This window comes from Dermacentor silvarum, chromosome 11 (genome assembly GCF_013339745.2).
Source record: "Dermacentor silvarum isolate Dsil-2018 chromosome 11, BIME_Dsil_1.4, whole genome shotgun sequence".
Classification (NCBI taxonomy): Eukaryota; Metazoa; Arthropoda; class Arachnida; order Ixodida; family Ixodidae; genus Dermacentor; species Dermacentor silvarum.
The window spans coordinates 20,843,130-20,857,212 of NC_051164.1; the positions used below are offsets into that span (position 1 = coordinate 20,843,130).

General features: G+C 49.3%; 1 protein-coding gene across 3 annotated transcripts in view; it reads left to right on the plus strand.

Annotated features, from left to right (window-relative positions):
• LOC119433272 (rho GTPase-activating protein 45-like) overlaps positions 1 to 14,083 on the plus strand; it is a 248,965-nt gene that overhangs the window by 112,053 nt on the left and 122,829 nt on the right. Inside the window, exon 1 of one of the 3 annotated variants that reach the window (XM_049658781.1) lies at positions 11,308 to 11,813. The exons of the other annotated variants lie outside the window; for them this stretch is intronic. Coding sequence (XP_049514738.1) covers positions 11,610 to 11,813 — 204 coding nt within the window. The 5' untranslated portion in view covers positions 11,308 to 11,609. Of the gene's footprint in view, positions 1 to 11,307; positions 11,814 to 14,083 lie in introns of those variants that run through there. 3 annotated transcript variants of the gene reach the window in all.

Here is a 14,083-nt window from a genome sequence, read left to right on the forward strand (position 1 = left end):
GCACCTCCGCCTGACTGGATGCACTTGTTGGACGCATGTGTGTGTTTGCCCGAGTTTTAAGGGTGTAGCTATGTCCGCACTTTAATATGCCTTCAGTTTTGTTTTCCATGCATTAAAGAAAAATGAGTGGCTGTATAGCCTAGTGGTTACGACGCTCGCTTTGGGACTGGGGGTACGCGGGCTCGAATCCCGCCTCGGCAAGAAAGTTTCTTTTCTTTCTTGGCCGTTTCTTGATACGCACAACGAACCTCAAATTACGGCTGGCTTTAAACAGCTTCGCTGTTAAAAAAATTCTTGTTTCTGTCGTTTTGAGACGATCTTTTTGTCTTGGCGTTGCAAACTCGGGACGCCTTTCGGATGATTACGAACGCTTCTTTTAACACCTCTGGCGTTCCGCACCGCACTGCACTCGCCATCTGTGTTGTGTAGTTCCCGTTATACACTTTGTGTACGGGAAGGGGTAATTTTGCTTTATTTTCGTTTTATTCCTTTTCTCGATTCGCCTCGCTTTCACGAAAGTCTAGCATATAGTTTACATCGTCGCTCATTTCTGTGTTGCCTCACCGTCGTTGAGAAACTACACAACTTGTCAAGAAGAGGGTGCCGTGGATGAATAGAACGATGATGATGAGAGACCGCACGAATGAGAGAAAGTCGATTTTCTGAGTGTCGGGCTTGCACATGCGATTGTTCTAGAAATTAAATTAAGTTAAATTAAATTGCCGATTTTGCCGTTACGAAACTGCACGGTATGAGGGACGCCGTATAACGGGTGTTCAAAATGAAGCTTTAGGGAATTTTTAAAAATCGCCCTGCAGTAGGTAGCATAATTGTTATCGTTAAGCTAGGTTATTCGAAGAGGCGCACATTAGTAGCATGAGAAATCGAAACACATATGCAACTAATTAACAAAAATTCACTAATTACTTTACGACACATATTGTAGTTTACGAATTGTAGCCGGTGAGTTTTCAAGACGCATCCACTTGAAATGAATTTCCAGGATGACACCAGTTTCGAGATATTTTAGGGGCGAAGCACCTTAGTGTCGAGGCTTGTCCGTCCGTCCACGTTGTCCGTGCTCACGGCCAACGTTGGCCGCGCCGTAGCCATAGCAACCAGGAGGGTGGAGGAGGGCGGCGCGGCGCATGCGCACGCGGTCTCCTCCTCGCCAGCTCCTAGCTCACTTCTCTTCTCTCCACGGCGTGCTCCCTCAAATTTCAATGTCCACGCAAAAGTCGTCGAACGAGATCCCACACTAACGAAAGCAGACATCCTTTGCTTTACCGAAACGTGGAACGCGAGACCGCACATCAATGGATTCTTCCCCGTCGTCTGCACAGAAGAAGCAGAGCGTTCGGCGGGTGGTGTTGGGATGTACGTGAAATTGCCAGAGACCGCGGTGGATCTCGACCTACCAATAACGAGCCAATCTCACATAGGCGAACACGCTGCAATAAAGCTATCCGACGGAACCGCCGTCATGACAGTGTACTTGGCCCCGAATCTCTCCCGAGGCAATGTGGAAAAGTACATCGATCTAGCCATGCGCGAATACGAAACAAAGTACAAAAACAACCCCTTCGTACTTGTCGGAGACTTCAACGTAGACATCACGGACAGCAACTGGCTTGTGCAGTATATGACGATTCGATACGCTCTACGATGCATTTCGTATGGCTGAAAACAACCAACAACCACCAGGGGAACGTGCATAGACCTTGTCATTGCCAACTTCAGGCTAGATCCGATAGAAGAACCATTGGCTCTACATTTCACGGACCACAAAGCAGTGATAATGAAGGGAAAACGGAATCCAGAACTCAACACGACATACGAGTTATGACAAATAAAACATTGTATATACTGTACACACGCGTTGTCACTCATTTACATGCGCGAGTGGGCAATGTCCGGGTGATTTACGGTAAGAACGATCCCCAGTGCTTCGCCCACTCGTCACGATTCACTTCGTGGAGATGCGTGGATTTTTCCCCCAAAGTTTGGGACGAAATACACGGGCGTTCCAGTTACTTTTGTGCTTCAATGTATAAAACAGCATTTTAGTAAAAAAAGTAAGTCTAACAACAGTGCATTTTCACGGCGAGTTTGATGGCGCATATCTCCAAACTTGGGTCATTCTGGAAGTTCATGCCAACTGGATACGCCAGACAAGCTCACCGGCTACAATTCGTAAATTGCAATATGTGTTGTAAAGTAATTAACTAAGAAGTTCATTAGTGAATTTTTGTTAATTACTAGTTGAATATGTGTTTCGATTTCTCGTGCTACTAATGTCCGCCTCTTCGAATAACCCAGCTCAACGATAAGAATTATGCTACCTGCCACAGGCAATTTTTAAAGATTCCGTAAAGCTTAATTTTGAACGCCCGGTATAGTAAAGGGACCCCGCATTAATTTCGAGCACCTGTGGTTCTGTAACGCGCACATTGCTAAGTCTTAAGTACAAGGGCATTCTTGCACTTCCCCTATTGAAATGCGGCCGCCTGGACTTGAACCCCCGATCACGTACTCTGAGCCCAGCTGACGAATCATGAAAGCACCAGTTCATACTGTGTTGATTTGCGGAGTCATTCGCAGTTTGTCACCTTGAACGTTGAGAATCCAGTGATATGTTGTCTAGTAAAATCTGTGATTAACCACCCTGTACACCAGATACAGTGGTACTACGCCATATTGTACCGGGGTCCTCTCAGGTCACGTGCTTTACTTAAGCCTTTCCGAACGCGCGGACAAAGAAAGAAGGGTTACAGGACACACAAGTACGCACGAGTGCGTACGTGTGCTTTCCCTCGTACTTACCCAGGAGTTCTTACCCAATGTACCCACGAATACTTTAGACGCACTCGTGGGTACATGTGATAGCCGGCATGTTGGTCACGACTCACCACGCTCCGCACCTGTATTTATTTTGGAAACACCTAACCTTTTTTATAATTTCAGGCGGAGTGAACGATTCAACAGCAAAGAGAACTTACAACTGAATCTTCAGTTGTGTGTCTGCGCTGGTCCTATTTTCATGTGTCTTCCTTCTGTCCTCGTCTTGTGTGCGCTGGAAACGTTCGTTCATGACTCTTCGTCACCGCCCCGTTTGGAAGGGGACGCCGATAGATCATCACTATTATCATCTATATGCGTTTTTTTTTCTCAATTAAGTTCAGTTGCAATTTATCGCTACGTCTTGTTTTTACTTCGCTTTGTGCTCGTCTTATGAACTTATAGCGAAACTTAAGCGAAACTTATAATGTTATCTCTGATCCCGTAGATTTAATAATCAGTGACGGTCGTCGCTGAAACATGCGGCATAAAGAACGGTGGGGCTCATTTCGTTCTTTCCTTGGAGTTTCTTACCTCAGCTTCATGCGCATCTTTGGCAATACGAATGCTTTTAACACATCCGCACTTCCACAAGCCATCCGCATGTGGAATGATCTTCCCGATGATATCGCCTGTGATAATAAATAACCTTAACACATTTCGCCAGAAGCTTGAGGTACATATTTTCTGTTAAATAGTGCTGTAACATGGTCTCGTCGTTTAAGTTCTTTTGTCTATTTTGCGATGTGTTGCGTTTTTGTTAGTTTTTTTTTCTTCGCTTGCACTCAAATGCTCTTTTAGTGCTTATTTCGCAAACTTATTCTGTTGTACAGCATATATTTTTTTTCTTCACTTGCGTTGGAAACTTCTTTTACATTTTGCAATTTACTCTGTTGCGTTGCGTTTTGATGTTCACTTGCATTGTAACCCTGTTCTATACTAGTTTGCGTATGCTTTCATTGTATTACGTAACCCCCCCCCCTTACTCAATGCCCTTTGGGCCTGTAAGGTATTTTTAAATAAATAAATAAATAAATAAATAAATAAATTACCTAGGGGTAAATTAGGCGCCACTGTGTATGCGAGTGTTCTAAGGCGCGGGATTTCCAGCATAAATTAATATACAGTCGAACCCGGATATATCGAATCTGAATGGGATCACAAAAAAAGTTAGATATAAAGGTAATTCGATATATAAAATAAAAATTTTATACAAATATTTCCAAGGGCATTTTACTGCTGTTCGTTATACACAACAATTCGTTATATGTGGGTTCTATATATCCGGGTTCTACTGTCTAAACTCCGCCTTTCTGACTTAGAATGGCTTTGTGACTTCAACAGAATATGACCGTTAATATTGCAACAATTTGCATTCATTACGCAAGTGCGCAAAGACGAATTATCTCGCTTTGTTAACAAAACCACGGTCACTGTTTGGTAATAAAAAGTTAAAATTGAAGCGTAATAAGTAACGCCACAAAAAGCGTCCCAAGCTACGAACACGAACATCAGACAGATCTCTATGTACCACTCATCAATCCCATGGTAATTGAACGATCACCGCCAGAGTTCACCGGAGTTATTTTCCAAGTAAACTCTATGTCTTAACCGTGGCCTCTTAGATCGGCGACAGCGCTCGCCTCAAGATCTCAAAGGCCTCGTCCTAACGGCCGCTCTGTTTCCATGGGAATGCCGGGATGGGGATGCGCAAGGCTTGTCTTGAACATGGCTTGGCTTAAAAACATTACCCACCGTAATGATGGATCAGCGGCTATAGCGCACGAGGTCTCCGATTCGATCCCAGCTACGATCCCAGCGCCGGCCGCATTTCGACGGGAACGAAATGCAAGAACGCCCGTGTACTTTGATTTAGGTGCACCTTAACAAACCCAAGGTGGTCAAAATTAGTCGTAAATCGCCTACTACGGCGTTCCTCATGATCAGGTCGTGGTTTTGGGGCATGAAACCGCGGAACATAAATAATTCGAATTTTTAATTAGGCACATTGTGGATTCCGCCGAAATCCAGCTTTGTGCGTCCGCGACGGGTGCCCAGATCCACTAAAAAGACGCCGGACTCGAATCGTATTGATTTGAAAATAATGTTTACGTTCTTCTTCTTGACTGAAGTCTATTTGCTTTCCTTTAATGCATCTTTGGTTGCTTTTTACACGCATTGGATACGCGTAAGTGCAGACAAAGAAGAAGAAAAATTCACGCAGGAACTCCTCCGGGAGTTGTCTAAGTATGCGTAAGCATTGGCGACTTCCTCATCTCCACGCAGCCCGGTGTCGTTATCAATGTCATGAAACTTTATCCGGCCAGTATAAACTCTTATCAACCCTCATCGGTCGTTGTCAACCTTATCGAACATGATCCGACCCTCATCAACTCTTATCGGTCCTCATAAACCTGGATGTCCGGCGAAGCTGTTGCAAAACCACCACTATACATTTGCTGAAGGGGGTGTGCAACGCTTTATTGATGGTTCGGATGCTTGTTTTGAGCTTGTTCTTTTCTGAAACGTATGGTGTTCAGTGTGTGTTATGGGTGATTTTCATTGAGCGTGTTAACTGTTTTCTTCACTTTGCTGAGCGCTAGTAGCCTTTACGGGGGTATGAGCCATTGTTTAGGGGGGTATGAGCGATTGCATTTCTCTTACGTGTCGGACAGGATCCTCGGCATTTATTCAAAAGAACTGAAATGCGCACAGTGGGCGCAGACCTTGTACTTTTCCTTCCAAGTTTAGGGGCCCACCGGTACTGTTCGCGTTGGACATCATTGCATACCTGAGCACGAGTTTTAATTCTTCAGTGAAGAACTGTTTACAGAATAACAAAGAAAGAAACCGGCAAATTGACAAGCTTTTTTTTTTTGCTAAATATAATGTAACCATTGCGACAAACGGAACGCTGCTAGCCAGACGCGTCTTCACAGTGTCTTGGCTCTCCGAGAAAGACGCCAATCCGAAGCCACCACTTCCCGGCATTCCCGCAAGTGCAACAGCATTGCAGCCCGTGGTTTCCCCTTTAAACTTAATTACAAGAAACTCTATGGTGCCTATACTACTTTGCCTATGCTGCCATGTTGTCGTCGTCAAAAAACAAGTTCACTTTCGCTTCAGCTCGTCCTACGCGCAGCGTTGACTGCCGCGCCTCGCGCAGCCTTCGCAGAATATTCGACCAGCCCGCGAGGCGTGACGATATGCGCGCCCAAATGCGCGGGAACGCCTCGCACTTTGACGCGGCCGAAAATATCGTCCCGAGATTAGGAATTCCATCCACGTTACGCTCGCATGCCGACGTCGCGCGCAGTGGCATTCCTTCTATGTGGCGTATACAGCGGGGCCGCGTTTCTGAATCTGCGGTCTATGTTTCTTCTTCAAAGCGAAGCCACGGCTATGTCAGCTGGTATGCCCCCCAGGTAAACGGGAATTGCGTCACTAGCGCCAGTTTCTCCCCTGGTGCTTGGTAGGACATGCTTCTGAAGAAAAAAGAAATGAGAAAGGAAAAATAAGCCTCCTGTTGTGGCAACGGTTTTGCTGTGCGAGGGGGAGACGGCCATCCCGCTTGTCTGCAATGCGCTCGACGAGTCTGTGATTTTCTTTGCAGATGCAAGAGGAAACTAGCACGAGTTCTGTTTGCTGCTAGAGTCTGCATTATTCTAACAGCTGTGATTTGCAGCCTTTTTTTTTTTCTAATGACCATTTTCTTTTGCGTGTGTGGTTCGTGCATTAAACAAAAGCCAGCAGCGCATCTGTGTTTACTAAAATTTTACCCTATTCCGTTATTTACACGTAAGCCAGCATGCCATACCGCGTGGCTACTGTGTTTTGGCAGGACAATAACATGCAGTGAAATGTGCTCCATCTTATTGAAAGCTTTCACGTGACGTTACGGACCCAGCTTATCATCGTGTCGGTGCACCAACATGGCGGCTACAATGACGTCAGTGCAGGCCATCTATTCGTAGTTCTGCAGAATGCTTATTACTGGAAGACGATCTTCCAAAAGTTGCAAGCCACTGGTCAACGGTCTATGACCATTTCCCACTCTAGAAGAATTTGTTTTGCACAGGGGGAGCAATACTTCGCGGGAGCACCGAAGCGCGTGGCTTGCTAAGCGCCTACGTAAGCACCCTCGTACGCATTGCGCGCTAGCGCGACTTGACACGAAGGTAAATTCGCTCGTTCTGCACAAAATCTGCTCGTCTGCTTAGTTCTCAGTTAACAATCGCGAATATTCGCACATCACAAATGAATAATCGATAAAGACGAGCAAACAAGGAAGCGTGTTTTTTTTTTTTTTTTTTTTTTTTTTTTTGCGACACTACATTTCGCTGCGTAACGTAAAATGCACCCGGCGCCGTAGCAGACAACGCGAAGAAAACAGCGCTTGCAATGCTTTCTGCACTGACGCAGTGTTCCTTCTATTGGTTTCCGCACCTTGTGAAGCTGTAAGGGACTTGCAATGCCTAACCAAGAACAGGTAAGCACAATGTTCTCTAACTTAACCCCTTCGTCCGTGCAGCAAGCATTCAGGCATCTTCAGCAAAGATAAATTATCAGTTTTTTTTATTCCATAACGCGCACAGCAGTCGGCCGAGATACGACCAAACGCAATTTCCGTCAGCGGGTCAGCTAGCACTCACTCGTCTCAGGAGCTGCTGTCGATAGGTCGATAGGTAGCTTCGATGTATTTACACACCGCAGAGAAATTTACCGCGTACGGAATGCCCTTCCTTTCGACTTATAGCTGTTTCGATAAGGTTAGCTGCTATTCGCGACATAACTACAAGAAAACCTTGTTTACCTTTCATTCTCTCGGAAGCGGAAAAAGGGGCCCTGCTGTCCCTTCCCGTGTTGGCCCACCATATGTAGAGCCGCGCAGAAGGTATTGTGGTCGTTTGTTATTCATACATCGCTGGAGCACTGGCCGATACAGAGAACCAAAATGTTGCTGCGCACAGTAGAAGGGAAAGACGTGCACGTGTGCAGAGGTACAGAGAGCGGCAGGAGCAGACGAACGGAATGGCAGCCGAAGGGACAAGAGCAGTGTTGCACACATTCCTCTAAAACAGGAACTAAAGCTCGTTCCTCGTTCCTTCCCAGTCTCGAAACGAGTTCCCGTTACAAGTTCATTTAATGCGAAAGGAACGCGTTCCAGTTACATTGGAACGTGTCGTTACATTAACGTTACATTTGATTTTTTTAAATTAAAATACAGTGTCGGATAGTCCTGAGGCGAAATAAAGTGAGCAATTTAAAACTCACATCGAACTACGTATGTTATACGAATTTCAACATCGCTGGCAGCAGATTATCTGGAGATAAAAAGAATCCAAGGAAACGCTCCTCCGATTTTTTTTTTTTTTTTTTTTTTTCAAGGGAGCACCGGACACCACTCCAGACAAGTCTAACTGCAACTAAGGTGCTCGTCTATTACAAGTGCAACACATATGGCACTTTCAACTTTGGTCATCAAATAAGCAATCAGGATACTACGTGGTTGCTTAGTGGCTATGGTGTTGGGCTGCAAAGCACGAGGTCGCGGGATCAAATCCCGGCCACGGGGGCCGCATTTAGATGGGGCCGAAACGCGAAAACACCTGTGTACTTAGATTTAGGTGTATGTTAAAGAACCCCAGGTGGTCGAAATTTTCCGGAGTCCCCCACTACGGCGTGCCTCATAATCAGATCGTGGTTTTGGCACGTAAAACCTCATAATTTTTTTTAGCATACTGCGCTTCAGATGTGCAAATAGAAAACTACTCACATGCAGCAATATAATTAAGTTTCTTGCACAAGAAACCGCATGGAAAGGAACAATGCATAGGCGTTTAATGAATGCTGGTTCAATATTGCAGTATCAGTGGGGGAAAAAATCTCCAGAGTACATATTCGCAACTTAGTTAAGTCCCTTGTTGGAATTCAATAAGAGTTGCATCTCGACGTTGGTGTCCGACAGGCAAACCCGTTTTTTCGCCAGCACTTCGTTGGCAATGATGAAGAGCCGTTCCACCGAAGCGCTTGAGGATACTGCGGCGTTGTACTTGAGGAAATGTTAGTTCAGTCCTTCATCTGCAACAGCGGGTAGTCAACTGGTGCCAGCAGGTGCGGTACCGCGACAGCTCATCGTGTTCCTCGGCAGGAAGGGTTTGGTGCCCGAACGGAAGAAATCTTCGGGTGCGGATGAGGTGGACAAAGTGGACTTCTCCGTCGCGCGAAAGGCCGTGGGGGGATGGAAGTGAGGGGGGGGGGGCGTTGTGCTTGCGGAGCCAACTGCGCATTTAGCGAGCCGGCGCAAGGGGATCTGGCGATTTTTCAGGAACTGCGACGTTACGAGCAGCTGTGATTTTCCAAGGAACCGTGGTGTTGCACGAATATCCCGGTACTGCACGTATATAGCTCGTAACTACTCAGCGCAGTAAAGAAAATGTTCTTCAAGGTTGGGGAGAAGGGCATCATTGGCCGCGAACTCTCTAACTCCCTTAACTCAAGACTGACACCTGAATTAGTGCTCAGTGGCACAACAGCCACCAGAGAAATGTAGCCTCCTCCCAGAATACTTATATACTTAACCCCATTATCCTTAGCTTCGGTGATCCTTAGCCGACGGTTGCCTGAGTTTGCTCATGTGACTTGAATTTGATAATTGCGATCGAGAAAAATAATCGCGATTAAATTCGTTGAGTAACCGAAAAGGTCATCGGTCGGTCAGCCAGCCGTATAATGTTAACCAGAAAAGCGACCGGCTGGGTGTACCTCACGCTGGGGATTTAAGCAGCAGGGGATTTAAGTAAGAGATATTGATTTGATTAATTTAATTCTGGGATTGTACGTGCCAAAACCAGGATCTGATTATGAGACACGACATATGTGGGGAACTTCGGATTATTTTGGCCATCAGGGAACCTTTAGCATGGCCCCAATGCACGCGACACGGGCGTGTTTGCATTTCGTCTTCATCGAAACGCGGCCGCCGCGGCCGGGATTCGATCCTGCAACCTTGTGCTTAGCAGCGCGACACCATAGCCACTAAGCCACAGCGGGGGGTAGTATCGGAGATAGAGAGAGTGAAGACGTGGTGAAAGCTTGCACGCGCGCGGACTCGCAGTCAGTCGACCTTGAAAAGTGCAAGAGAGAGAGAGAGAGTCGAGGAGAGGAAAAGTGGGTAGGTCAACGAGACGACTGTCCGGTTTGCTACCCTACACGGGGTCAGTGGGTAGAGGGAAAAGAGGGAGAGAGTGAACGCTGCGTGCACGCGGGAGGAGACACGGGAAGGCCTGTGGTGCGGTCAAGTGGAGTGAAACAGCGCATGGACAGTGGACGATCGTCAACTCGTCCCGACGCGTTGTAGAGCGATTGTTTTTGTTGGACAAACCGAGGACAGCACAATAATCGCTCTGTCAGTTAGTCTGCGATCTTGTAGCGATGCCTTCCGCTCGATTCTACGCCACTCTTGCCATCCGCCGTTCACGGTCGACCGGATCTATCGATGATAACGCGGGTGGAGCGTCACTCTGAACACTGACGGTGCGCGGAAAGAAATCGCATCGAAAACGGCATCGCTACGAAATCGCGGCTCTAAAGAAGAATGTGGTTATAACGGCCAGGCTTGTGCGCAAAGGGAGGTGGGGGAGGGTCGGCTGTGAGCTGAGCTCTCTCGTTCTCGGGGACCTGGAGGGCTCCAGCCCCTCCTACCTGCCCGCTTCTGGAGCCCCGAGAGTACTCGGTATATTATAAGGCTGAAAAGGGCAGGTTGATATACGAGGCTGGTCTCCGATTGAAGGCGGATGAACCTTGGCCTCGCGGAGATCGCTTGGCCTCGTTGAGTGAGACTGTATATACACATCGATCTCGGCGGTCGGGTGAAGAACGTACGTCAGTTTCTGCGGCACGGAATTCGGCCGTGCTGGGATTACGGAGCGATAGCTCGCGCGTCAACGTAGCGAGTTCGAATCCAACAGAGCGACGGATACGATTCCGCAGACATGCTAACGACCGTGGTCCAACCCCTCCTTCTTCGCCTCGGCCCTCGCGAAGCGAAGAATGCCGATGACCGCGAGACGGCCGCCGCTACGGCGAGGATACACCCGAAGGGAAGGCGTGTCGACCTTGCCACGGCGTTCGCCACCTGTGGCGGCGTCGCTGTCGTCTTTTTGGCGGCCCGTGCTCCTCCGACAGAGGGTCCCGCGTGGATCGATGGCCGCGGCCACCGAAATATCCTTGCCCCCTCCCTCCGCGCGCACATCCCGACGGCGGCAGCGCTGGCGCGGGAGCGCGCGCGGATCGAAGCGCCGACGGGGCCATCGCCGCAGGTGAGCGCGCTCACACACTGCACACGGTCGTCGTCGTTGCCGGGCGCGCGCAGGTGTGTGGTCGTGAATGTGGTGCGTGCCGGCGGGTGGCTGGCAACCGGCGCAGCAGCAGCAGCAATCAGCGCGCCGCAGACACACCGTCGTCCCCGCCCGCCAATCTGTGCCGAACGGCAGCGGAGTCGCGTGTCCGCCGTGTTTCCCAGCGTGCCCGCTGCGAGTGAGTGGTCGGCGGCCCGCTCGTCGTGGCCCCGGCGGTCGCCGCCGCCGCGTGGTTTCGTTTCCGTTCCGGCGGAGGCGGCGCCCGACGTCCTCGGCGCCGTGCTTTCGGAGAAGATGGCGGGTGCCCGCTTCGTGGGCCGCTTCCGCGCGCGGGCGCCTACCTGTTGATTCGGCGTCCCTCGCCCACCCGAAACTCTTCGCGTCGTCGTCCGCCGCCCGCCCACTCCGACCATGAGCGGGGGAGGCGGCGGCGGGGGGCGTCGCGCTGCCAAGAGCGGCGGCTCGGCCGTCGAGCCGCGAGGCGCGGGCGGCCGACGCGCCAGCCTGCCCTATCGCAACGTGGTGGACTTGGCCAAGGCGCTCTGCAAGACGTGTCGCCAGAGGAGGGCCAGCTACGCGGCCGGAGTGGTCATCGCGCTGCCCGGCATCATCCAGGTACTCCTCCTCCTCCTCTGCTTCCTCCTTTCCCTTTACGCGCGCGCGCTGGGATTAATCGCGGCTCATCGCAGCGCGCCTTTTTCGAGCCTTTTTTTTTTTTTTTCCTGCACGGCGATGTTCCGTGCAGCTGCCGCTACGCGCTTAGCTCCACTTCGATCGTCCTCGTCTGGCGTGCGTGCCCGTCTGACGTGCTGCCTCCCAGGCTGGAGATTTTTTTTTTTTTTTTTTTGGCGACATTTCGCGGTCGGGAGCGGGGGTCCGGTGGTCGCAGAATTTGTCACACTGCTTCCGGCTGCGCGTCAATCGCTAGACGCTGGAAGTGTAACGCGTCAAGTGTCAGAGCTCCGCCCGATGTCAGTCTCACGCGGGCCGTATAGGAGGGAGTGATGCGCGTCGCGCTCTTTCGTTTCTACATCGCATATAATTACGGGGCACAACGCTAAGCGTTCTGAAATGGACGCGCGCAGGAAACGGTGATTCCGCCGGGGTGCCGTACGATTGCGTCGAGACACACGTCGTCGCACGTCGCCGTATTTGCACGAAGGCACTTTCGCGAGTTATTGTGCCACAGAGGCGAGCACAATGCTGCGCTCGATGCGAAAGCTGTCAACGATTGTGCGGTTTCACTCCGATGGTACGTGAGCAGGCGTGTGACGTGCGGGTTTGTGTTGTTGCTTTCCTGTCAGATCATCGCGTCGTGAGGGGCACATACCGTTGCCTGCTCACGCTGGAGTGAATGAACGCTGCCTCACGCCGTTTCAGCTTCGTTTCTCAATTCTTCGCGCTCTCCTCTGTTCTTACGTCCGTACCGAAATTTACGATACCATATCGGTAGCGTTGTTAATTTTTTTTCTTGAATATAACAATAGTGACAAGTGATTAACGCATGTAGATGGATCATATTTTTTCTTAAACAAGTTATCCCGTATAGCCATGAATAGGAAACGCCGCACTTTGCCCTGCATTCCGAAACGTTGTCCAGTATCGTCACACCCTAATCACTATATATGGAATGATCATGAAAACTCAGGGGGCTTTCAGTTTTCGCAAAAGAATGAAGATTTGTTTGCTTCTTCTGGGACACGACGCACGCTGCCTCGTATTTCTTCGAGATCTAACTTTCATGACCGCGCACCAAATGTCCTAGGTCGCGACGTCACGCTAAGATACCGGCATGCTCATATATTTGTATGGCGAACGCTCAGAGCCATCGTTATGACGTCATTAGCAGCGTAATGAGATGCGCGCGCATCATCATGATGCTATATGCGCCAGCGTATATGTGTAGCGCATCAGGAAATCCGAAACGAGCGTCCGAAACGAGCTTGCTTTGCTTGTTTCTTTAGCTAACGCGTCTCGCCCGTGAGCAATAGAGAGGGAACGCCGGACTTCCCGGTTTTTGCGCTATCCCGCTTGATGCGACGCGTTAGTGGTTTAACATGAATCACCCATTAATGCGACTTTCCGGATGGTGCTTTAAAGGAGTATACCGACACATGTTTGAAGCTCTTACCGTGCGCTTCTCAGCGGGTAAAAACAACACAGAAAAAAAAAACGAAAAGAAAACGAAGCGTAGCTAGTGGGAAAGTTTGACACAAAGATGGTATTTTTTATTTGATACTTAAGTTGTTAGTGGATGAAAGGAAATACGCTAGGAGGTAGCTTTACGCCACGCAACCAGCCTTGGCAAGCCAACTCTCCCTGAAGCCGTTCCCTTATTCACTTTTCCCCTGGCAGTGTCCGCCCTACACGTGACCTCTGAGAACCAGCGCATTGGCGGAAAAATGTTTGGTTCCCGGTCGCTTCTATTCGACGCGGCACTTGTTCGGCTATACCCAGCCTTTGACAGCAGGGTGGATCACTAAATCCTTACAACGTGACGATCACGCGTTGGGCCGACAAGTTTGTCTTCAATCATGGTTGCGCAATGCTCCCTCCTAGTTCGTCCATTCCTCCATGAAAGTTTGGCTCGAAAGACCGGATCTCTCATCGTCGACGTTATCGTGACGTCATGACGCCGTGTTGTCATGACGCACGAGCGAAGTATGCTGCCGCCATGTAGCAACGTTACGAAGTTCCTCGATATAAAAAGAAAAAGAAAAAAAACGAACGCTCGGTGCGTTTATTCTGCCTTCGCTAGCTTGTGGCATTGGCAAAGATCGCAGGAACGCGGAGCAAGTAATGACGTCACGGAACAAACCATGACGTCACGACCCATCCCCATGGTTTAGGTGCCCACCACTGTGCGAATCAGTTACCGCGGTTTT